This window comes from Xenopus laevis, chromosome 1L (assembly GCF_017654675.1).
Source record: "Xenopus laevis strain J_2021 chromosome 1L, Xenopus_laevis_v10.1, whole genome shotgun sequence".
NCBI classification, from domain to species: Eukaryota; Metazoa; Chordata; class Amphibia; order Anura; family Pipidae; genus Xenopus; species Xenopus laevis.
Window position 1 is genome coordinate 154587791 of NC_054371.1, and position 23344 is coordinate 154611134.

At 38.7% G+C, this 23344-nt stretch overlaps 2 protein-coding genes across 5 annotated transcripts in view; both read left to right on the forward strand.

Moving 5' to 3' along the window:
* The window catches only part of adcy4.L (adenylate cyclase 4 L homeolog), a 44621-nt gene extending 38664 nt beyond the window's left edge, over positions 1-5957 (forward strand). For all 4 annotated transcript variants that reach the window (XM_018259882.2, XM_018259889.2, XM_041565516.1 and 1 more), the window contains exons 19-26: positions 615-793; positions 990-1074; positions 2076-2234; positions 2374-2520; positions 2652-2759; positions 2849-2963; positions 3068-3192; positions 5203-5957. In XM_018259882.2, the coding sequence (XP_018115371.1) occupies positions 615-793; positions 990-1074; positions 2076-2234; positions 2374-2520; positions 2652-2759; positions 2849-2963; positions 3068-3192; positions 5203-5355 (1071 nt within the window). In that variant the 3' untranslated portion in view covers positions 5356-5957. The remainder of the gene's footprint in view (positions 1-614; positions 794-989; positions 1075-2075; positions 2235-2373; positions 2521-2651; positions 2760-2848; positions 2964-3067; positions 3193-5202) is intronic.
* A 6346-nt stretch (positions 5958-12303) lies between these two features.
* Positions 12304-23011, forward strand: LOC108715050 (ubiquitin carboxyl-terminal hydrolase CYLD). Its single transcript, XM_018259904.2, has 16 exons — positions 12304-12464; positions 13687-13768; positions 14942-15436; positions 15623-15908; positions 16231-16296; positions 16436-16713; positions 17146-17314; positions 17449-17590; positions 17755-17877; positions 18025-18116; positions 19983-20046; positions 20151-20283; positions 21354-21462; positions 21908-22026; positions 22121-22328; positions 22522-23011. The coding sequence occupies exons 3-16, from the start codon at positions 14987-14989 to the stop codon at positions 22704-22706; spliced, it is 2424 nt and encodes an 807-aa protein (XP_018115393.1). The 5' UTR covers positions 12304-12464; positions 13687-13768; positions 14942-14986; the 3' UTR covers positions 22707-23011.
* The last annotated feature ends 333 nt before the right edge of the window (positions 23012-23344 follow it).

Below are 23344 nucleotides of genomic sequence, written 5' to 3' on the forward strand. Positions count from 1 at the left end.
CTCAATAGCAGCAATGATCCAGGACTTCAAACTTGTCACAGGGGGTCATCATCTTGGAAAGTGTCTGCGACACTCAAATACACATTGTGGGCTCTGAGCAGCTGTTGAGAAGCTAAGCTTAGGGGTCGTCACAAATTATCAAGCAGAAAATGAGGTTTGTCTGTAAAATAAGCTGATGCTACAGGGCTGATTATAAAATTCTGATGCTAATTGCACTGTTTTCTGTGCTGCCATGTAGTAACTATCTGTATTAATTACTAAGCCTTAAAATGTGACATTTATAGTCTATGTGTACTGTATATTGTGAGTGTGTTCCTAAGCGCAGTAAGTGACAGCAGCACAGAGCATCTTTGGAGACACAGATCTTTACTGCTAAAGGGCTGTGTTTGCCTTGGGTGGTACAGAAGCCAAAACATAATGTACAACATTTCTAGCCTACTTCTTTAGTTAAGCTTTAGTTATCCTTTAAGAAATGCATTTTAACTTATGATAAGCGAATACAAAATGATATTGCACATTACATTTAGTAGAACATAACCACCAGAGCATTTTCTTTTTGCAATTACCTCCATTGTTTTCAATGTGAACATATATTTTTTTGTCCTGTTTTTCAGTATTATATGTATTGCTGCATTCTGGGACTACTCGCCTGCTCTGCCTTTCTGCTTATGAACTTTGAAGCCAAGTTGATTCTGCTAAGCATTGCTTTGGTGATATACAATGTCATATTCTTGCAAACACACAGCTGGCTGTCTGACTGTTACGTTAATTGGCTGTACTTGAACCACAGCAGGTACAGAAAGACTATTATTTCATGTATTAGGTCTCAAGGAGCTTCTGCCCTTTCAGATCCTTTGAAGGACCATCTAACCTGCCCATAACATCTGCATTAGTGATACAAAGAATTTTCCAATTCTGTCCCAATAACCTAGTAATAAATATAATATATATAACTGACTGTTTACTATTTGTTTTCATTTTCTTGCTAGGCCTGGAATCTTGAAGGAGCCAAAGCTCATGGGAAGCATATCCTTGTTCATATTCTTCTTCGCCCTTTTAGCATTATCTAGACAGGTACTTTGCGTTTACATTTACCTGTAGTTTTAATTTTGTCTTGATACTTAAAAGTATTTTATTCTGCCCATAACCACTTTAAAAAGATTTTGTAGACCAGTTTTGAAATAACCTAGATCACAACTGAAAGTTGTTTGTATCTTCTCCCTGTGCTTTTATGAATCTCCTCAGAGGGAATTCTGATTCTCTACTACACTCCAAATAAGTACAAGAAACTACATTAAAAAATTGACCAGTGTGTAGGGCAGGGACTAAAGTGAACAATTTATAATCTTTGTAAAGTTCTGCAGAATATGCTGACACTATGACATCATGGCGGGGTGGGTGCAGGTATATGAATAGGAGCGCATGGCGGGTTAGGGTCAGGTGCAGGTTCTCTGGGGCTGGATTAGGGTCCGGTGTGAGAATTTTTCTCGACCTGCACATCACTAGTGTGTGCCCATGCCTAGACTGACAGTCTGTGGGTTCTGGCAAATGCAAGAAGGGCTGCTATAAGATGACATAGACAGTCACTATTTATTGGGTCTCCAATATACTTTAATTAAAAAATGTATACTGTTTTTACAAGGAACCTGACTGTATGCAGTGAAATTCTCCCTTCATTTACTGCTGTGGATAGGAATTGTCAGATGGTCCCTAACTGCTGAGCAGGGAAACAATCATACTTATGAACAGCAGGGCAAGCCCCCGCCTTCCCAGCCATGCAGAACTCAAGCAGCTTAGTTTATGACGATCCCTAAGCAGCCCAGACCACACTGAGCATGTGCACAGTCTTAGTCTTGCAAAGATGTTTAACTAAGTTTCAAGATGGTGACCCCCCTGTAGCCAACTTTGAAAGCATAAATTATTTGTTTGATTAGGCTTGTGGTGCAGTAAGTTCATGTTTATATTTAGTCTACAAAATACAGCATTTCTAGCCTTATCCTATTTTAGACTTTACATGCCCTGTAAATCCAATGCATAACCTAATGGATTATTCTTACAAACTTTTTTTTTTGTAGAATGAATATTATTGCCGTCTAGACTTCCTGTGGAAAAGGAAATTTAAGTTGGAGCGTGAGCAGATCGAAACCATGGAGAACCTGAACAGAGTTTTACTTGAGAATGTTTTGCCAGCAGATGTAGCCCAGCAGTTTATTGGACAGAACCGTAGAAATGAGGTAAACAAACCTGGAAATGCTGTGCCTCCTCTAACACCACTTGATTCCAGATAAATGGTTAGCGGCAGGCTATTTTTATTATTGTTTATTAATCTCATTAGTCAAGTAAAAGCAGCTGACAAGCCTGGTTTCTATACAGGACCTGTATTACCAGTCATATGACTGTGTCTGCGTCTTGTTTGCCTCCATCCCTGACTTTAAGGAATTTTACACAGAGTGTGATGAGAATCACGAAGGCTTGGAATGTCTAAGGCTGCTCAATGAGATAATAGCGGACTTTGATGAGGTGAGCAAAGAGATTGTACTATTTGTGCATAATGGTTTCAGTTTTGCCTATAGTAAAATGGAAGACAACTTTTTATGACTTAAATTAAACCTAGAGAATTTCAAAATATGATGTCTCTGTTTTTTTACTAGCTGCTCTCAAAGCCAAAATTTAGTAGTGTGGAAAAAATTAAGACCATTGGTAGTGCGTATATGGCAGCAACTGGACTTAACGCTACATCAGGGCAAGAGAACCCACAGGTAATATATAATATTAAGGATCTTTACAATTATTTGAGGGCACCAGATTATTTGTAAACCCTATTTCTCCACTTGTGTCCAATTCTAAGGATGGAGACAGGAATTACAACCACATTGGTATCATGGTGGAGTTTGCCATTGCTTTAATTGGAAAGCTGGATCTAATCAATAAGCACTCTTTTAATAACTTCAAACTAAGAGTTGGTAAGTTAGCCTAAACCTCCTTTTCCCTAGCCAAAGATTTCCCTTGTATGTGCAAACCATGTTTCAAACTTCATTCCCATGTTTTTTCTTTCTTTTCCCCTAAGGCATTAACCACGGTCCTGTAGTGGCTGGAGTTATAGGAGCCCAAAAGCCACAGTATGATATATGGGGTAACACAGTAAATGTAGCCAGTCGTATGGACAGCACTGGTGTGTTGGGTAAAATACAGGTAACAACTCCTAACAAATCTTATAAATTTTTCTGTATGATAACAATATACAGGTATGGGCCTGTTATCCAGAATGCTTGTGACCTGGTGTTTTCATGAAAAGTGATCTTTCAGTAATTTGGACCTCCATAACTGCTAAAAATCATTTAAACATTTAAAGGGGACTGTCACCCTAAAAATAAACTTCACTTACACTATGTATACATTATTTCAGCTTGTTTCTTTTAATCTTGGAATACACAATCACATCAAGCAGGCATTGGGCATTGCTATTAAGGAAAGCTTTGCATTGTCCCAAAATCTTGTTTATGCACCACAATGGGGCCCCTGATGCCCATGCACTGGCTAAACAATTAGATGGAGAGGAGGAACGGGGAATGTGGGAGTGTAATGCACAATGGAAAGTGAATGTAGGTATGGATGTTTTAATAAAAACTGAATTTGGGCTTCATACTTAGTTTTAAAAGGACTTTTACTATACAGCTTTTCTAAGTTTGGGTGACAGTTTTCCTTTAATAAAACCAATGGAATTGTTGTGCTACCAATACTGATTTATGCAGCCTTATTAGGTTACATACAAGGATCTTTAAGTATATTACAGAGAAAAATCATTTTAAAAATGATTTGCTTAAATATATTCTATGGAAGATGGCCTTCCTGTAGATTGGAGCTTTCTGGATAATGGGTTTCCAGATAAGGGATCCCTAACTACTTATATAGTAGACCCCACAGTCAATGGAGCCTGGGTGATAGGGGGGCCTAGACCACTGTGGCTGCTGCTTTGTAGTCCTCTCTCCACAGCGCCTCTCATACCTTTAAAATAGAGGCAAGTGGTGAGGGCCCAGGAGGTGCAGAACCAGGCCACAAAGGCCTGGGCCTAAGGTGGCAAATTGCTGAGGGCAGCATGCCACCCTCTAGCTGCATCTGACCACCTGGCCCCCAGTTCGCCAGGTGAGCGGTGGGACTGTGCTAGGCATGTGTGAGCAGGTTGGGGGCAGGAAGGTGTACAAACAGGTAGGGGATGGGGTGTGTGCATGCAGGTTGGGAACAGGCAGGTTGTGGCAGAGAGGTGTGCAAACTGATAGGAGACAGGTATGTGAGCATGGGGTCGGGAACAGGGGGGACAAGCAGGTTTTGAAAAGTCGGGGCAGGTAGATGTGCAAACTGGTAGGGTTGCCACCTGGCTGGTATTTTACCGGCCTGGGTCTCAAAAATGTTGCTTGATGCCAATGTTATTTATAGGGAAAAACCATAAAAATATAGGAAGGCCTGTATTTTTTTTCCAGAAAAGGTGGCAACCCTACTGATAGGGAACGGGGATTTGTGCGAGTGGATCAGGAACATGTGGGGTAACAGGCAGGTTGTGGCAGGAAGGTGTGCAAACTGGTAGGGGACAGGGTGGGGGGGGGAGAGCGGCCTAGGGGCACACTTTTTTAAATCTGGCCTTGTGTGGTGCATGCAGGCCAGGAGGGAGGGTCTTTTCGCAGAGGGCCTCCTCGGTAGATTATTTTGCAGGGGGGCCCAGCGCAGCCAGGTTACGCCACTAAATACACACCATTCTGTATAGTTAGATGTATAATGACAGCAGAGCCAAATGATTATTTACAGAAGTGTGCTCTACAAGCATAGACCACATACTAACACACAGATGAATATATTTCCTTTTCAACATTTTGTAATACAGGATTTTCCAGTTTAGCAAAATGCAAACCTATCGGCACCTGCACAGCAGCTCTAGTTGGCACACCTCACCCCCAAAATAACACTTTTCTCTCTACTAGATTCCACCACAGATAAAGCCCACATAAACAAATATAGCACAGAGGGGAATGTGTCCGTTACCATAAGATTTTTTTTTTTTTAACTAGACAGCACTTGTTATTTCAGTCAGCTAACAAAATGAAAGTGGGGCATTATTTTTTTTATGAACCTCCACCAAATAAAGAAAGCAAATAAAAATCAATCATTTCTTGTTTGTTCATGTCTAATACCCATTTACTTCTTGTTCAGGTAACAGAAGAGACCACCAATGTCCTAGAAAAGCTGGGATATAAATGTGAACGACGAGGAGTTATCAAGGTTAAGGGGAAAGGACAGCTCTGCACCTATTTTGTATCTACTGATATGGCACGTTCAAGTTCCCAGGGAAATGTTTTAAACTAGGTCTCTGAAAATCAGTTTCGTTATACCCTTTTTATAGAAGCAATGTGCCAAAATTTCCACACCGGCTATATGAACCATAACCCTTGGTGGATCCATTTCAGTAGCTGCATTGCCAGAATATTCAAGAGCCTTGTAGGTTCCAACATGCCAAGGCTTTTAGAGGAAGAAACCCAATGGAACTGATTTGTGCCAGGTTTGTCATAGGACAAAGAAAAAAGCTGGAGTGTACTAACTGCATACACACTAAGCCTTTTATAAAGGTTTCACTTCCAGTAGGCAGAGGTATCACAGAGTTAGAAAGTACAGTATTGAAAAAACAAAAGCAATAAATCGTTGACCTGTCTGTACTGTGGCTGTGGAAGCATTGATGAATTGAGAGACATGGAAACTGTAATTGAATGGATAAAAATATCTCACTGCAACAGAAAGAGGAACTGAATGAGCCGGGACTCTCCCATGTGTCATTTACAGGAAATGGATGTGGTGCATATAACATAGAGCCCATTTGTGAACAGTGCTACAATATTGTAATATATATTTATGTATACATGCCAATTTCACACCCTTGTATTTATTCATCACAATAAATTCTTGTTACTAAAGTTTTGGTTTTACAGTTTCTGAAATATTCAGGTAGCCATACACAACAAGTTTTAATTTTTGCATTTTAATTTTAACAAAATAAAAAGAGAAAGAAAGAAGCAAACAAAAGGAGAATAGGTTGCCAGTGGAGCCAGTAAAATGAGTGTCCAACAACATCATACTTTAGAATCAGAGAGGGTATCTTCCATTTCCAGCCACGGGCCCCATGTTGCCTCATATTTTTTAGGACAACCTCAGACTATAGAAGTCCATTTTTGGCAGGGGAGAGTATTGTTCACCAGAAAAGTTGAGGGGAGCTGAGGACGTGGAGAAGTATGCCCTTTTTAGCATAATATAGAAGCTGAAGGTAGCAGAGTTTTTGTGGGCCAATCCTAGAAGTCATACCAATGGGGACTCTGCATGGGACATTCAAAGTAATCCAAGATATAGTGCAGAACTTTGCCCCAAAACCGTTGAATGAGTGGGCAGTTCCAAAATACATGTAGATAAGAGCCAACCTCCTGATACACTTTACAAATTGGTCTGAATTCATTGGCAAAAACAAAAAAGGGGGGTTGTGGGTGCACACCTGAGGCCAATTTCAAACTATCTAAAGCCCTGTCTAAGTAATTCAAGTAAATATGCAAGTGTATGTAATTTTTAAAACAGGGTTTTTTGTTACAAAATTCTGATCATAAAATTGATAAGCCCCCTCCTTTTTTGTATCTTTTTGGGTATAACTTTGCGAGTCTGTATGGAGTAAGGTAAGCTCTATTCAAAAACTTTACTTGTATGTAGCTGTCTGGCAGATTTGGCTATATTTATGTATAAAATTAACTACTAACCCCAGCGCAAACCATCATGCATTTTCTACAATCCAACTCCAATAATCTCCTTGTTACAAATAATTGTGAAACATCATTAGAAGGAAGAATATGATTGAAACGAAACCACATGCAGGCAACTTCATTTTTGTAAAATTAAGGGGTGGAATTCATAAGCTATTAAAGGGATGCTCAATATGAACTAGTTGTAAAGGTGACAAAACAGAGCTCAGTCAGGGTCATAGAAGATAAATTCATAATTGAATGATTACACTTGGTACTTTGTAAAGGAGCAGATCCATTTAATTCAGATACCTTAGGGTCAAATTGTAGGGTCAAATTGTGATGCCCTGGGTTCTGGGCCCCCCCTACCCAGCCGCTCCCTTTCCCACCCCACCCCCCGTCTCAACCTCACCCTACGATTTCCAAGGATTCCAAGGATACCTTTTTAATCCTAATAAAGCTCTCCCCCCAACATACAGTGCACAGGCCTCCATTGACCATCTCACTGCAGCTCTTGTAAGTTCCTTCTAACCTAAACCTGTACCCTCCAATTTCCCTACCTGGTGCACACTTGTCTAGTTCTCTACCCCAAAATACACTTCTCTTCAGTGTGCTTTCCCATAATGACGAAGACAGTGAATTAATGGACCATATTATTGCCTAAAGACTTTAATAGTGTTGTGCTTTGTGGGTTCTGAAAGTTAATTATAAATATCCCTTTATGAAGATAGAGAGTTACTTGCAAAGCTGATTAGTACAATGCAAATCAGTTCATCATACAGTGGATGTATATGATATGTACATGAATCTTTAAACAATTCTGACAATATCAAGTGAGTGTGTCAGAAAATATAACACTTGTTTACTTTTGACAGAAATTAGACCAATAAGATGATTTACCCATGATTTACAGGCATCAATAAGATAGAAATGTACTCCTCCATGATGGGCTGGAATTGTGTTACTTTGGATATAAAATTAGCAATATGAAGAAAAGTGTCTTAGATCTTGCAAAGTTGTGCAGCAAAACCCAGACCCATAACAGGAAAGAGCAAGAGACATGCTATTGATTCGTGTCTGTTCGTGACTGCAGCATATAGATACATACTGCATTTAGCTGTTAGAGAGCCATAATAAAGGTTCAAACTATATATGCAATAGAAGAGTATAGATAATGGGGAACTATCAAGATAAAGAAGATTTAATGTTAGCTTGCCTCAATAAGCACCTTCCATTGATACTGCTATCAGATTCTGTTTACACTGTTGCATTAGACTTTATTAAAACGTGTTTGAGGAAATGCAGTATAAAGGCACCCTAGCTATTGTAGTGGCTTCTTTACATTAGGTCTCCCAGCTGAAGGCTGTCTACATAGAGGCAGTAGGACCTGGTGAGTGACCCCAGCCTGTACAATAGCTTCAAAGATATATTTAAATAATCTAGCTCAAGAATATAATAGTTGACCAACACATAGACAAAGTACTAGGCCACTGTTCTAGCAGATTTACCATGCAAATTGTAATTTTAGAAAATTATAGAAAACCTTTCCTACTCTTGACTGTATTCATTTAAAATGCTGTAGGTCATGTATCTTAATTAAAACGATTGTAAACAAAAATGCATGATGAATTTGCTTATAATAACAGATAGAGATTAGGGAGTATCTGTGAAAGGTTCCAGAAGATGGTGTGCAGGGTCAAGTAAATAAATCACATAATCAAGAAGAGAAAAAGAGAACTGACCCATATGTCTGCACCCTCCCATCCATTACATCAATTAACTCAAAGGAGGATTCATTATTAAAACGTAACTTTTAATAAATTGTTAACATTTAAAACCACCTGTCCAGTACATATCAATCCTATTAAAACGAAGGTAAAGGCAGGAGAACGGACCAACAGAAGGCAGTGGGTTGGTCTAGTGCATATACAGTATAGTTAATGTACAATCAAAATAAAAATTAAACAAGTGTGCTATATAGCAAATAGTAACTTAATACAATAATGAGTTACCAGTCCGGTGTAGTCACTCATACAGCCACATTGTAGGCATCAACCCTTTCACCCCCATAGAGTACCCTCCCATTCGGTGGCCTTTCATAAAGCCTGCGAGCGGTGGGTGAAACATGAGTCAGGTGCAACTTTTAGCTTTGCTAGCACTTAGTGCATCCCATAGAAAAAGTTTCACATTCACTAATTGTGACTGTGGCTGGAATTGAGCGCTGTCTGCATTAGACATCTCTTGATTCAAGAAAGGCCTGCTGGTGGAGGCATGAAGGTTCTTGCACTTGTGCCCTGGAGTTTTCTAAATTACCCCTAACGATTTATGAAATTTATCCTAATTCTTCACAATATACTTAGAAGCTGGGAATATATCCAGTCATAATTTTAAGCCCATGGGGTGGGTTGTGGGATTGTTGTACGCTGTGTTTTTTGACACAGTGTCATATTACACCAAATTACTAAGAGCTTCTTCTTGTTTTATTGTCAAAAAACACAGCGCCATATTACACCAAATTACTAAGAGCTTCTTCTTGTTTTATTGAATGGAAAATTCCTCTAAGTGCCAGGAGATAAACAGTAGTACAGGTAGCTATGAAACAGAAGATTACTAGGCGGACAAAAAGTAGGCAGCACATGTTCAATCAGGCAGAGGCTAAAAACATGGAATGCATAAATAAATATACAAGCCGGTAAGATTCACAATATTACTAAATACCATTAAGCATATTTACTTAAAGGTTAATGTTAAAATTTGGAGTATCATTTGCTACAAGGAGAGGGAAACAAATGTTGGGGAATCACTGGTTAAAATTCTTTTTGCATTGGCAAATATTTACATCTTTTCACCATGTGAAATTTCACCTGTCAATATTCACCAATTTATCAAGAGCACAAGAATGAATTTTCGGCAAGAGAAATTTTGTCAAATTCAGGCTGGCAAACTGCCATTATAATGACAAAGCAGACACTTTTGCATCTTATTATATATGTAATCTCCCTATGCAAATAAAACCCGATAATTAAATGGAAGCACTATGATCCACAAATGATCTGTTAACACACTTCAACCATGCGACTCTTAAGGTCCCCATACACAAGAAAATATAAGCTTCTGACAAATTAAGTTGTTAGTTTATTGGCCAGTGTTTGGGGTCCTCAGACAGGCTTCCCGGATCGATATCTGGCACCCGTATTCTCCTCGTTGTGATCTGATCGTTAGGCCCACGATCCGATCAGCCCAATATTGCCCACCTCAAGGTGGGCATATTGGGGAGACCTCACCAACAAGCTGGTTTCTATATATATATATATTATATATATATATATATATATATATATATATATATATATATATATATATATATATATATATATATATATATATATGGCCAGCTTTAATCTCTGTGATGGGCCCTAGCAGACTTAGTGGAGGAAGGGTGTTGCAGAACTTCAAACCCCAGGGTGTTTAAATCAATTGGGCACAAGTGGTTCTTAAAATAAACAGTAACAACACACAGTACAACCTCCAGGAGGATACTACACAGAGGCAATATTTAGTGTTCATTCACATACACAGCCATCAGGGGTCACTTACTAACAGTGGATTTAGTCAACTTGGAAGTGTCAAATTCCCGATATCATGCACATGACGTGAAACCTAGGTGAGCAACAATAGTCCCTAAATCTGTACACTTGAATCTCAACCCTATGCGCAGTACACCCTGGACCTGAACCTACCCACCTGGAGTGAGCTATTACAGAATTATCCTCACTAGCTTCTCCTACTGGGCCTATCTCTGCCAAGGCCCTAAAATGCACCTACCTTCTCTTATATAGAACAGAAAAGTGGCATCTCCGGGACACTTTAACCCAGAATAAGGAAACAGCTCCCCCCCAACAGTGATTTAGCTGGCCAAATCTTTAGGGTACTACACTAATATCCTACGTATATTATTTCTTTATGGCGTTCATTCTCCACATTTTCCAACAATTTTTAGTAATTATGAGATGTTGATGTTAAAATACGCCGGGCGAGTTGAGGTAAACTTTGGCAGAGTCAGGGGAGGAGAAAATTATGGGCATGAATAACTTACTGAAAGTAAAGTTACATTCTACTTCCCATTCTTATGAGCAAAATCAAAACATATCGGAAAAGCCTCTGTATAATCAGCTGCTCAATTTCAGATTTCACTGTGTACAGTGCAAGAAAATCAATAAATAATCAATGAAATAAACATATGTCAAGAGTAGCAATTGTGAATTACAAGAAAAATTCCTCTTTGTTTTTGCCAAGTGTATAGGCTTTAAAGGGCAGCATGTGACTCCTTTTTGTGGTACAGTAAATTTCCCTGTGATGCCACTTTAGGACTTATGAGTCATAATTTGTGACTAGTCTTTAGAGCTTCTGCTTTTGACGTGTGAAGAGGAGTTTGCTGTACCTTCGGAAAACGGAAGTGGCTGTTCACATTACTGAGTATAAATAGTGATTTGCGAAACTGCAGCAAAAATTCGCCAGTGTCAAAAAATTTTGAGAGAGCATCGAAAAAGGTGCTCGCATCAAATCCGTTGCGTATCAACATTGTTCGGACGCCCGTTGACTTTAATTCTGGCTTCAAAATTGACGTAAGCATCAGAATTGGCGCAGTCGTCAAAATTCGAGTTTCGCAAATTTTTCTGTTTTGCGAATTTCCCTTAAAATTTGAAAAAACGGGACAAATTCTAATCCCTCACCACCAGTTTTTATATAATAGGTACCCTTTAGCAAATAACCAGCTTTAATCAGGAGGTGTGCAGAAGTGATGGGTGAATTTATTTGTGAGGCGCAAATTCGCGGCGAATTCCCGCGATTTGCCACCGGCAAATACATTTGCGAAAATTCACCAGTGAAAATTCACCTGGCGTCAAAAAACAATCCAATCCATTTTTTTGGATGCCGGCGCAATTTTGACAAAAACGGACGCCGGCGTCCAAAAAAAACTGACGCCAGCGCCGTTTCGCGAATTTTTCGCAGTTTTGAAATTCACAAATTTTTCGGAAAAGCAAAACGCCCCAAATTCGCCCAAAACTAGTGTGCAGCATTGTTTCAGCAGTCAGAGCAGGGAGTGCAACGAATGTAAACACAAAACAGATTCTGCTTTTAATAGCAATTGTATTTTCAAATAACTCTAAAACCAATGTAAATGTTTAATTAACGTATATTGGAAAGCTGCTTAAAGTCAGTTTTATAAGGCAAAAACTGTTTTTGGGTGTAGATCCCCTTTAAATAAAATAAGCGAATAGTCCATGGATATCCAAACTGCAACAGTGAAGGTGAATCTGAAGTTTGACAGGTCAAGCTGAACAACAGCTTAGGAATTCTGCATGGGAAAGCCCTATTAGTGGTGCATGTGCACTGTGTCCATTCCACTGGGACATTTATCTAAATTGCTTTCTGCTCCCCTCTGGGCTTTTCCCTAACCCAGCTCACGCTCAGCCATTGGTTCATTCAGCCCCCAGCCTGCCTCTCATTGGCTGTTTTATCAACCTTCTCCTGCCACAATAACTTCCTGGTTGTACTTTCCCAGCCATGAGTCAAGGGAGAGAGAGAAAATGCTGGTTTGTTCTGTAGCTTTAGTTCCATTGGCACAACACTCAGGGAGAGGAAGCCACTGTGGTATCTTTTGGTAGAAACACATAGAACACAGCTCAGTCAGAGAAGGTGAGTTGTTTTGGCTTTGTCAGTCCTTGCATGTGATTAAAGAAGGCACAGACGTTCATAAACTAGGGTGTTTTGTAGTCACACGGTACTCCAGAGAGTGTTGTACTACAGCTCTTACCTGTCGTCGTCGTCGTCAACCTGGGGCTTCTGAGAGCTTTAGTTCAACATTAACTGTATCGCACTGGTGTTATAATCTATAGCTTTTATATACACATGTATCCAGAAGCAGGAAGCACGTTAGGTCAGAAGGAGGGGCTGGGGGCCAGAGCTACATGCAGAACTAGAACTTATACAGACAATACAGTCTTTCTCTTGCATTATTCTACTCCGCCATTGCTGCTGAAAATTCTAATTTCAGCCCTGTCCCTACTCAAGTATGCAACTAATCAGTAACCCCTTCTCTGCTGTGTGCTCCACGCAGGGAAGGAAGCGATACTGCATAGAAAGTTACTATTCTGGCAGCTAAATGTTTCCTTATAGAATGCCCACTGCCCATTTTAATCTATGCTATGTCAGCAGTAACCCCTACCCTGCCTGAGGGCTGCAACGCCTGAACTTTGTTTTTAAGTCTTAGCTGTCAGCTTTCTCCAGGTGCACTGCAATTTTTTTAATGTCAATTCATCGCAAATAATTTGATCCAGAAATTGACCCAGGAATTTGATCCAGGAAATTACAACCCGTGGCTATGTCCTAATAAACAGGAACTATAATGCTTCTTGTAGTATAGCCTGGTAAAAACCTTCACTTTAAAGACTATGACAGTCAGGTGTATCTGATTTTAACCTGCACCAATGCTTATCTGACATAACCAATTTAATTAAAACAATCCAATGTACTTGTTTACACCATGTGATCCAAGACAGTTTTGAGTCTCCGATGGGTTAGATTATAGAATAGGACCCAGGACTTTTTATGTGAGTGTGGATGTTTTATTGCAGGAATATAACCTGCAGTATCCCATGGCATACAATCAGGATGCTTCTGATGGGAAAGACCATCTACAAAAATGATTAATCCAATGTTCTATTGTATAGAAATATCTATGCTGCCCTGCTGTGTGTAAATAAAGGCAATTTTTACTCAATCCTGGAGTGCTGCCCATCTCTTCTCTGGTTCTATTGTATAGAAATATCTTCTTTTTTTTAAAATCTAAATAAATATATTAAAAGTTGGAACAGCCACATTTACCATACCTGACTTCAACCTTTTGTGTCGTTTTCAGGAGAAAATACAACCATGATCCCAGAGCCAATGGTACAAGTATTTTCCTGATGCAACTTGAACAAGTGTCTGTCCTACACTTGGTTAGTATTTTCATACATTTATTTATTGATTTCTGAAACAGTTACTGTTACAAAAATTAAATGTATAAATATTATAGTTGGGCTTGGATTTAATATGGGTAGATGTTATGATACAGGTATGGGACTTGTTATCCAGAGTTCTTGGGACCAGCGGTTTCCCAGATAAGGGATCTTTCTGTAATTTGGATCTCCATACCTTAAGGCTACTAAAAAAATAATTTAACCATTAATTTAACCCAAAAGGATGATTTGGCCTCAATATGGATAAATTATCTTAGGGCTCTTACAGACGAACGTTTTTAGCTGCGCTCCCCTGCATTCCAGTTTCATGTATTCAGCCGCAGGGGATCGCAGGAGTAGACACACTGAATTATTTTCAATGTGGCTGTACTCACACAGACGCATGTAAGTGTCGAACGCAGGTTGGGACGCATCATGTTGCATTTTTCCTGCGTTCAGCGATAACATGCGTCTGTGTGAGTACAGCCACATTGAAGGTTCGTCCACTCCTGCAGCTGAACGCATGAAACCGGAAACGCTTTTCTGTAAGAGCCCTTATCAACTACAAATTACTGTTATATTAACATGTTTTTTTTAAATATGTGATTAAAATGGGGTCTATGGGAGATGGCCTTCCATAATTCAGAGCTTTCTGGATAACGGGTTTCAAGATAATGGACCCTATACTTGTACATCTTTGCTAAGTGCATTCCTTTATTTGCACTGGATTCACAAAGTATCTTAATTCTTTAAGTATACTGCAAACCGTTACTGAACTGGATTAACCCCCTCCAAGCTACATTTTGTGGGCTTGATTATGTTAGAACATGATTCAAGCTTCATCTTTTTTGGCCTATTGATTTTTATTGTGCATGCAGTAGTGTAGTAATATTGGATATACATCCACTAAAGAGATTTTTTAGAAAGCAAACTATTCTCAAGTGATACTTGGGTGGACATGCTGAAATATTTACAGTGTACACTCATAAGAATTTGCAATTCATTTGCTTTTTTATAATTATTGAAATAATTCTTTTTAGAATTGGGTAGACTGTGCAGATTATCTGGAAAAAAAATATTTCCAATAAAGAATAGATGTAGGTTAATGTTTCAATGGAAGACTTTTAATTATGCTTACGTTATGATAGTAACACCTCTCTTTCTTTTCATCAGGTTCTTTTTCTATTTACTTGGATTTAGAGGCCCACTGGCAGCAATATGTCATCTCCTGCTTACTTTATAGCTATCGATGATTTTCCGGTACTCCCAAAATTACCTGACAGGGTGTATGAGAAAATAGAAAAGGGAACCATACTTATCAAAGCTGACACCCCACCATCTACGCTTGTAAGAGCAGATCCATCTCTTTCCCCACCTCCACTTTGGGTAAAAGTGCAGGAAACCCAGAGGATAGTGAGTGTTGACAGACAGTTTGTGGCAGATCTGCGAAGCAAAGTTGCAATGTTGCTACTGGCTGTGACTGACACAGAAGAGCGTTTTGCATTTTACAAGGATAGGCGTAGATTGCAGGAGGTAACAGAACTGAAGGAGGGAGACCATGTTAGGGTGCAGGTTACCTCATCCAGTGGGCGCAGAGAGAGAGGCGTGCTTCGTTACAAAGGACCTGTTTGTCAGAAGCAAGGACTTCTATTTGGGGTTCAGCTTGTGGTAAGTAATGTGATATTATAATTAGTTTTTTTTTTATTTATTGTCTGATAAAGACTTGGATTTTGCATAAACATCTAAAGAAACCTGTCATTCACTTCTAATATATTTTTTATAAGAAAAAGCTTTGGATTCCAAGTACAAATCATGTGATAGAAAAAGATTACTATCCCTTGTATCTCTCTCTAGGGCTCTGCTGTGGGAAAAGGATTTACAGATGGCTCGTTTCATGGCCAAACATTTTTCCACTGTGAGGAAAATTGTGGTGTCTTTGTACCGGGAAGCCGTCTGGATTGGGATTACAATGAAACCCAGACACGCAGAGGCGGTAGACTTGAGGAGACGTCATCAGGGAGACGGGAAGAACCCATGAAAGGGCCAAGAAACATCCTAGAGCAGCGCCAAAAGACGGTTAACTTCCTTTCTCGAGGCATCAGGCAGCAAAGTCCACAGCGAGCTGCAGAGAAAGGAACGGGTAACACACTTTTACTATTTTAATGGGCTTAAATGTAAATTCAAGGATTTGTATAGGGGTATTCGGTGTTCCGAGTTTGTTGTGCCCAGGAAGTAATTATAGATTACACCTATGCTGCTATCCTGCAGTACTAATCCACATAAAGGCTTAACATGACCCTGCACTACTTCTCCTCTGATCTATAAAAACCAATGGTATCTTCTATATAATTAGTCATTTTTATGTTTTATGAAATATTACTTCATGTTTAACAATATATTTTCTGATAGGATTCTAGAATGCTGACAATGTTGTATATGATCTTTTAATTTAATTTCATTAGACCATCTGCCAACAACAGAAGAGAGGAATATCAAAACACGGGTACCAGAAGAACATTCACTACCAGGTAGAGGAATTAAACACATGTAATAAGGCAAGGGTTGAAGCCAACCATGAAGTAACCATCACTCAAGTGTGGCTTGTTCAATCATAATTTACTAAAACTACTGGGTGATCATATATTTAATTTAAATGTTTTAACACAGCAAATGAAGAGGCACCGCAGCCCCTGACTACTTCCTTGGAGGGACTGCAAATTAATGCCAATTTCCATTCTGCAACTGAAGATAGTCTTCAGCTCCCTAGTCTGTACTGTCCCCCAAAAAATGGAATCCCATCAAGCCTCCTGCCTGAGACGGAGCGTAAAAAAGTGGAGTTAGAGCTCAATTCAATGGTTGAAGTCAAAGACCCCCCTATCTATGGGGTGATCCGCTGGATTGGGCAGATTCCAGATTCCTCTGAACCTATAGCTGGTCTTGAAATGGTAATGTCAGCTTTAAAGCTTTAAATTACTTTAAAATACCCCTTACAGTTTCCAACAAAAGTCTATCAACAACAATTACTGTCTGCTAATAAGCAATAGGCAATCTTTCAATTACAACATCTTACCAAATATATAATTATATAAAGCAGAATTAGTTGTCTCTATAAAGTATTTTCCTTTTGTACAGAGAGCATCAAGTACAAAATTATGATGTAGTAAAAGGCAAGTTCCAATAACTAGAGAACCTTGGTCAGTTTAAAGCCTACAACAATACAATGGCAAGCAGTAACTACAAACAGAAACATTAAGCATGCATAATTAGGTAAATAATAGATTTGAGTTACATTCCAGTATAAGTGTGTGGCTTTCCTCTCTGTATAAAAATGCTGGTATTGCTTTAACTTAAAGGTTCGCTGTTTTTTGTGTTCCCAGGAGGTAGAAATGCCATCTGCTGGAACAGATGGATTATACAGGGGAAATCGGTATTTTCATTGTGGCCCTAATAAAGCACTATTTGTCAAACTGAAAAACTGTCGTCCAGATTCCCGATTCTATTCCATCTACGGACCAACTAATCAGATTCAGAGATGTAATTCCATTGGTAAGCATCTATATTGCTAAAGACACAGTTTATGGCCAATCCTGAAAGCAAACATAAAGCGGAAACCCGTTAATAAACTAATGTGATGAAAATAGGTAGAAGAACAGTGTTTCACCGCATCTTCCTTTATTTAGCGTTCAAGGATTATACCAGCAAATGCATTGAGGAGAACACACCTCCTGCGATGGGTAGTGAAGCCACTGAACGTTTGATTGGATGGAAAAAAGGAATTCAGGGTCACTGCAACTCTTGCTACTTAGATGCAACACTTTTTTGGTAATAAAAATAAAAAATCACATGGAGTCAAAGAATTTATTATATCCATGCCAAAGGCTTGCCATTTTATCATAGCCTTAAATTCTTGGCTTCAAATAATAAAACTTGTGTTCCACCAGTTCCAAAAAATGTGATTGTCTCACAACCTGAATGTTAATTCTTAGCATGTTCGCCTGCTCATCTGTGTTGGATACAATGCTCTTGCGTCCGCCAGACAAGAATGACAGTGATTCCTACACTGAGACTCGGGATTTGCTACGCACTGAAATAGTGAATCCTCTGCGAAAGTAAGTGCACCTGCATGGGAAATGTTTTAAGCAATGACTGTTTGCTCTGCTAGATTCCATCTGACATTGAAGTCAGCTATATTGGAACTTCTGTTTGCTTTTCCTTTTTTTAAGCTTTAGAATCTTTTCTTCATTTGTTCCTTATAGAAATGGCTATGTATGTGCCACAAAGGTAATGGCCTTGAGAAAGATTCTAGAAGCAGCAGGAAAGAGTACAGGATTTACCAGTGAAGAGAAAGGTATGAGAATAATGTAATATAACTTTTCTATATATTGTGATTGCTATTGTGCTTGATATTCCCTAACCCTTTACATTTTAAGCTTTTGTGAGCATGGCCCTCTCAAACTGTTTTTATTCTATAACCCTTGTTGTTAGATTATTGAAAAGGACTGCGTAACTTGTTAGCACTATATAAATGAATGATGATGGCACCATTTACTAACAAATATATAACATATAAAAATAGTTTTGCATTTCCATTTCATGAACCAACAGCAACAATAAAAACTTTGCACACTATGGCGGAAATTCACTAAAGGGCGAATTTTCACCTGGGAAGGCTCCACCACACTTCGCTCCACTTCGTCAGACGTTAATTTGCAGCGAATATGCTAATTCATCAAAATGCAAAGTAATGTCTCGGCAGACTAACGATGGTGAAGTTTCACCAGCGAAAATTCGTCAGCGAGAGCATTTCATAGCAAACTTTCGCTAATGTTCATTTCTGCCTAGTGAAACTTCGTTAACACACTGACGCTTAGGTCAATTTGAGTAGGGCAGGTACATAAAGGTCATGTATACTGTATATCTTTATTAGTGATGTTGGGGAAATTGCTTGAAGTGGCCACTTATTAAAAATGTGCAAGGAAGTTAAATAAAGGCAGAGATCCTCTATTGTCCTACACACAAGCCTATCATAAAACAAATGTGGTATGACCCTCAAATGGTTAAAAAAAAAATATTAAAAAATATATTTAACATTTAAGTGAATTTGTGTAGTAATGATCGTTTTGCCTGAGTTAGAATTTGCCTGTCGAAAGGGAGCGAAACTTCGTTAGCGTTTGGCTACTTTGCTAGCGAATTGTCCTCTACGCCTGTTTGAAAATGTCCCTGCAGATTCTATTTCTTGTATTGTGTTTTCACCCTTTATTGAATTTGCCCCTTAGAAAGAGCTGGGGTTGGTGGTAGTGGGGATCTGCAGTGGGGAAAGAAAAGAGATTACACTGTGTCAGCCCCACTATTTAGAAAGCTTTGTTTTAAACACAAGTTGGTACTTTAAAAGTCAGTATATCCCCTTGTTTCACATCAATAAATAGGGCTTGTGCTGACATACTTTTTGCCTATTGTTTTATTGATGACAAAAACTATGGGTTTGGTTATTTACTGAGCTAAACAGGGCAAACAGGGAGACTGAAGCTACTCCATGTTTGGTCCTTGCAGGGTAGATAATTAGATTATCAAAATACAACCACCTCACTTCCCTTTCACTATGAGTATTTTATAAGGAGTCCATTATGCACAAGGATAATCAGTGCACTGCTACTGTCTACGACCAAGAAAAAAAACTTTTTGTGATTAAAACAATATTTATTCAACTTACGTTGAACAAGAAGTATACTGCTCCTTTATGAAGGCCACAAAACATTCTGAAACATCTGCATTCAGTGCTTTCAATGCTTCCTATTGATTAAATGGGGAGTGATACACCAACAGTAGCATTGTTTAACTAATCTAAAATCACAATGTCATAGTAGTCAGCAATGATGTGAGGCTTCTCATATGACCTGCACGTCATTGCTAAATTGAAAGACTGGCAGAGTAATGCACATCCTTAACAATAAAGGCCCTAAACAAGCTTTTGTGTCCGCAAAGCAACAGAAATAGGTTAGTGGGTATTTTTAGCATTTTTTTTTATGAAAAACATACAGATTGTGCATGGCCATAAACTATATGTACATTTCCTTTTTTTTTTTTTTTAATCATATTTTGTTGTTATTAAACAGCCATATGAAACAACTGTAGTTCTGTACACAGAAACTAACTTGTTGGTATTGTCCTACTGACCTTAGATCTCATTGTCATATTGGGTCGTTTTGTTTTCTAGATCCAGAGGAATTTTTAAACCAGTTGTTCCAGGTTCTTAGAGTAGAGCCTCTTTTTTACATCAGGTAAAATTTTGTGCCTCTCTTTGCCTTTGCCTACCACACTTATCTCAACTATATGATTCTTTATTATGAATAAATATGCTTTCTTTCATATCATCCTAATCTAGGAAATGCGAGAAGAAGCCACAGGGATGTATTTTCTACCAAATCTTCATGGAGAAAAGGCAGTCAGTGGATATTCCCAGTGTTCAGCAGCTCTTGGAGGGGTCCATGGTCACTGGTGACCTTAAGTTCACAGAAGTAAGGCACAATGGAGAAGGTTTTTTTTTTTTTTACAAAAAAGAAAGTTGGACATTTTTGACACATATAATTAACAGGAAATCTTTAACATTTTTAAAGCAAAGTATGCTATAACTGGTAAAAGAGCAATTAAGCCCTTGCATTAATGGCCACTGAATGAGATGTTTCTCTTGAAATGTCTTGATGGCTAATTTGTACTGGACCATGGGTCAAACTGCTATATTGGGAGGGAATTATCCTTTTTCTTCTGCTCAGGGGTGCAAAAGGTTGGGGATCGCTGGTATAGATGATAGAGGTGTACTGGATTTAAATTAAGCAGCCTGTTGGGGATATACCAAACTGGGTTAATGGCAATGGCACCCGTAGTGATTCCAGTACTTTTCGAGTGCCAAAATTCCTCTGCGATTCTGTGAATGATATTAATTTTAAGGTCAATGAGGGAGAACCTCCTTTTAGACAGGGAGGTAACAGGAAGTGGAAACTTAAACAAAGAGAAGTGGCTGTATAAACAACACTTTATTCCATTTTTGTCTTGATATTGATTTGTCTAATCTTTCAGCTGTCCTAGTGTCTGCATAATGTACAGTATAAATGGTGTGTGTCTCTCTTTTCTGTATCTGCATTCCAATGAAGATTTGGAAGGGAACTTTACTTGCAAGGTGATTCATTTATATATTGTTCCAGGTATATGCTTTTATGCCTGCCCATTAATTCAAGCAGTACTATCACTTTGTGTAACTATTACTATAAATATGAGGTAGTTTCTAGAGACTGGTGTGTCCCATGGTGAGCTGTGGATTTTGTGCCCGTTAATGTCTATTTTAATGTGCCAAGTTGATGTGTTTTTGCTTTGATATTTGAATTGTGGGCAATGCTGGAAAAAGGCTTATTTATGGACATGAAACTCCACATGTCATGGTTCATATATGTAACATGTCACATTTGTCAATACAGGTATGCATATTACAAGTTGTTACTTGTTTGTGGTGATGGTGTATGTTTTGAAGTAGCTGTAATTGACCTAAAGGCTCTTTAAGTGTGGCCTACACTCATTTATTTTTTTCTTTTAGGCTCCTTCCTGCCTCATACTCCAAATGCCCAGGAATGGAAAGAATTTTAAAATGTTCCCCACCATTATACCTACCCTGGAATTGGACATAACAGACCTTCTGGAGGACAGTAAGTGCTTAGGGTACCCCATAGATTTAGTTAAAAATAACCAGGTATTGATAATTTATATAACAATGGGAATATACAGTAATAACATTTTGCCTACGAAGTGCAATAGAAAATGCAGATTCAGTTAACACTGTGTTCATGATACTTGCCTGGTAATTCCATTGTACAAATTAACCTTTTATTTCTCCCATTGAATTTGAGATTTCAAGTACAACATTTTGATGTCATTTAAAGAGAACAAGACTGGTTTCTGATAGAAAATTAAATAGGTTAAAAGTAAAATCTATGATTGTTACAGAATCAGTGTTTTACCATATGAACTGTTGCAGGGTACCAATCTTATTGTAATGTTCTGCATATTTATGATGTTATGTGCAGAGTTGAACAGCAAACTGTGTTCTAGTCTACATTCCACCTAGTATTTCAATAGTGTGTCTCTTTGCAGCTCCACGGCAATGCTCTATCTGTCAGTCATTGGCAGTGGTAGAATGTCAGAAGTGTTATGAAGATGCTGGAATTAGCCCTGGACATATCAAACAGTTCTGTGAAATCTGCAACAAACAGGTAAATTAATTTGATTTGCCCAGAAAAAAAATAGTTTTTGTCACTACACAACTGGAAATGGTCCTGATCACATATGATACTTTCTTCTGGCTAGGTTCACCTTCACCGACAACGCAGTGGCCACCGCCCACGAGGGTTAAGTGTGCCTAGAGATCTAAATGAGCAGGCTGTACTTCAACGACAGTGTATGCAGCTGTATGCTGTTCTTTGTATAGAAACTAGCCACTATGTGGCTTTTATTAGGCATAGTTTCCATCACTCTACTCAGTGGGCATTCTTTGACAGCATGGCTGACCGCGAGGGTGAGAAAACCCCCCCCCCCCATATGTTTAATGTCACTGATCTGTCTCCAAACCTGTGTCTATTTTTACACTAACTTTTTTTCCATTTTTTTAGTTTTCAATTAATTTTTCTTCTCTTTCATATACTTCTCCTGCTCTTCATTGCTGCCTGTCCCATGTTTCTATTCTAACTATTCTTTATTTGGATCATTAGGGGGAGAGAATGGATTTAACATACCGCGGGTTACACCCTGTCCAGAGCTTGCTGAGTACCTAAAAATGACTCCCGAAGAGCTTCAGCAGGAAGACCCAAAGACTATGCCAACATATGCCCGTCGGCTGTTATGTGATGCTTACATGTGTCTGTACTACAGCCCAGATCTGAGCCTTTACAAATAGAACACAGTGGGCCAAACAAATAATTTCAGTGCCTTTTCAGTTCTCTGTAGTGTTTATCATTTGGACACTGTAATGGCTTCTCTTTTAATGCCTTCATTTTTATTGGTTATTCGAGTAACACTAGAGAGATCTAGATGATTAGTTGCTATTGTTTTCTTGATTAAAAACTATTGTAACATACTTTGCAAACTGTAAAATGCCAATTTTCTCTGTTTGTCTACAGCTATGTATAATCGTTAGTAAATTGTTCACTCAGGACAAAACACTGTACAGTATATGTAATAAATATTTGTATTTTTTGGGAAGAAACTATGCATCTTGTGTCTGTGGTTTCCACATATTTAGAAATGTTGTATATTCTCAGCTTGTGCAGCTCAAGAGTATTATTCCCTAGTACAGGTATGGGGTTGGTTATCCAGAAAGCTTAGAATTACAGGAAGGCCATCTCCCATGGACTCCATTTTAAGCAAATCAGATTTTTAAAATTGATTTCCCTTTTCTCTGCAGTAATAGAACAGTATATTGTATTTGGAGGCAAATTTGGAGGTCATTGGCTTATAACTGGTGCTGTTTGGCCAGTATGGCAGGGCTGAGCAATAGGTGGCTTTCAAGGTTATGTTGGAATGCAACTACCAGCG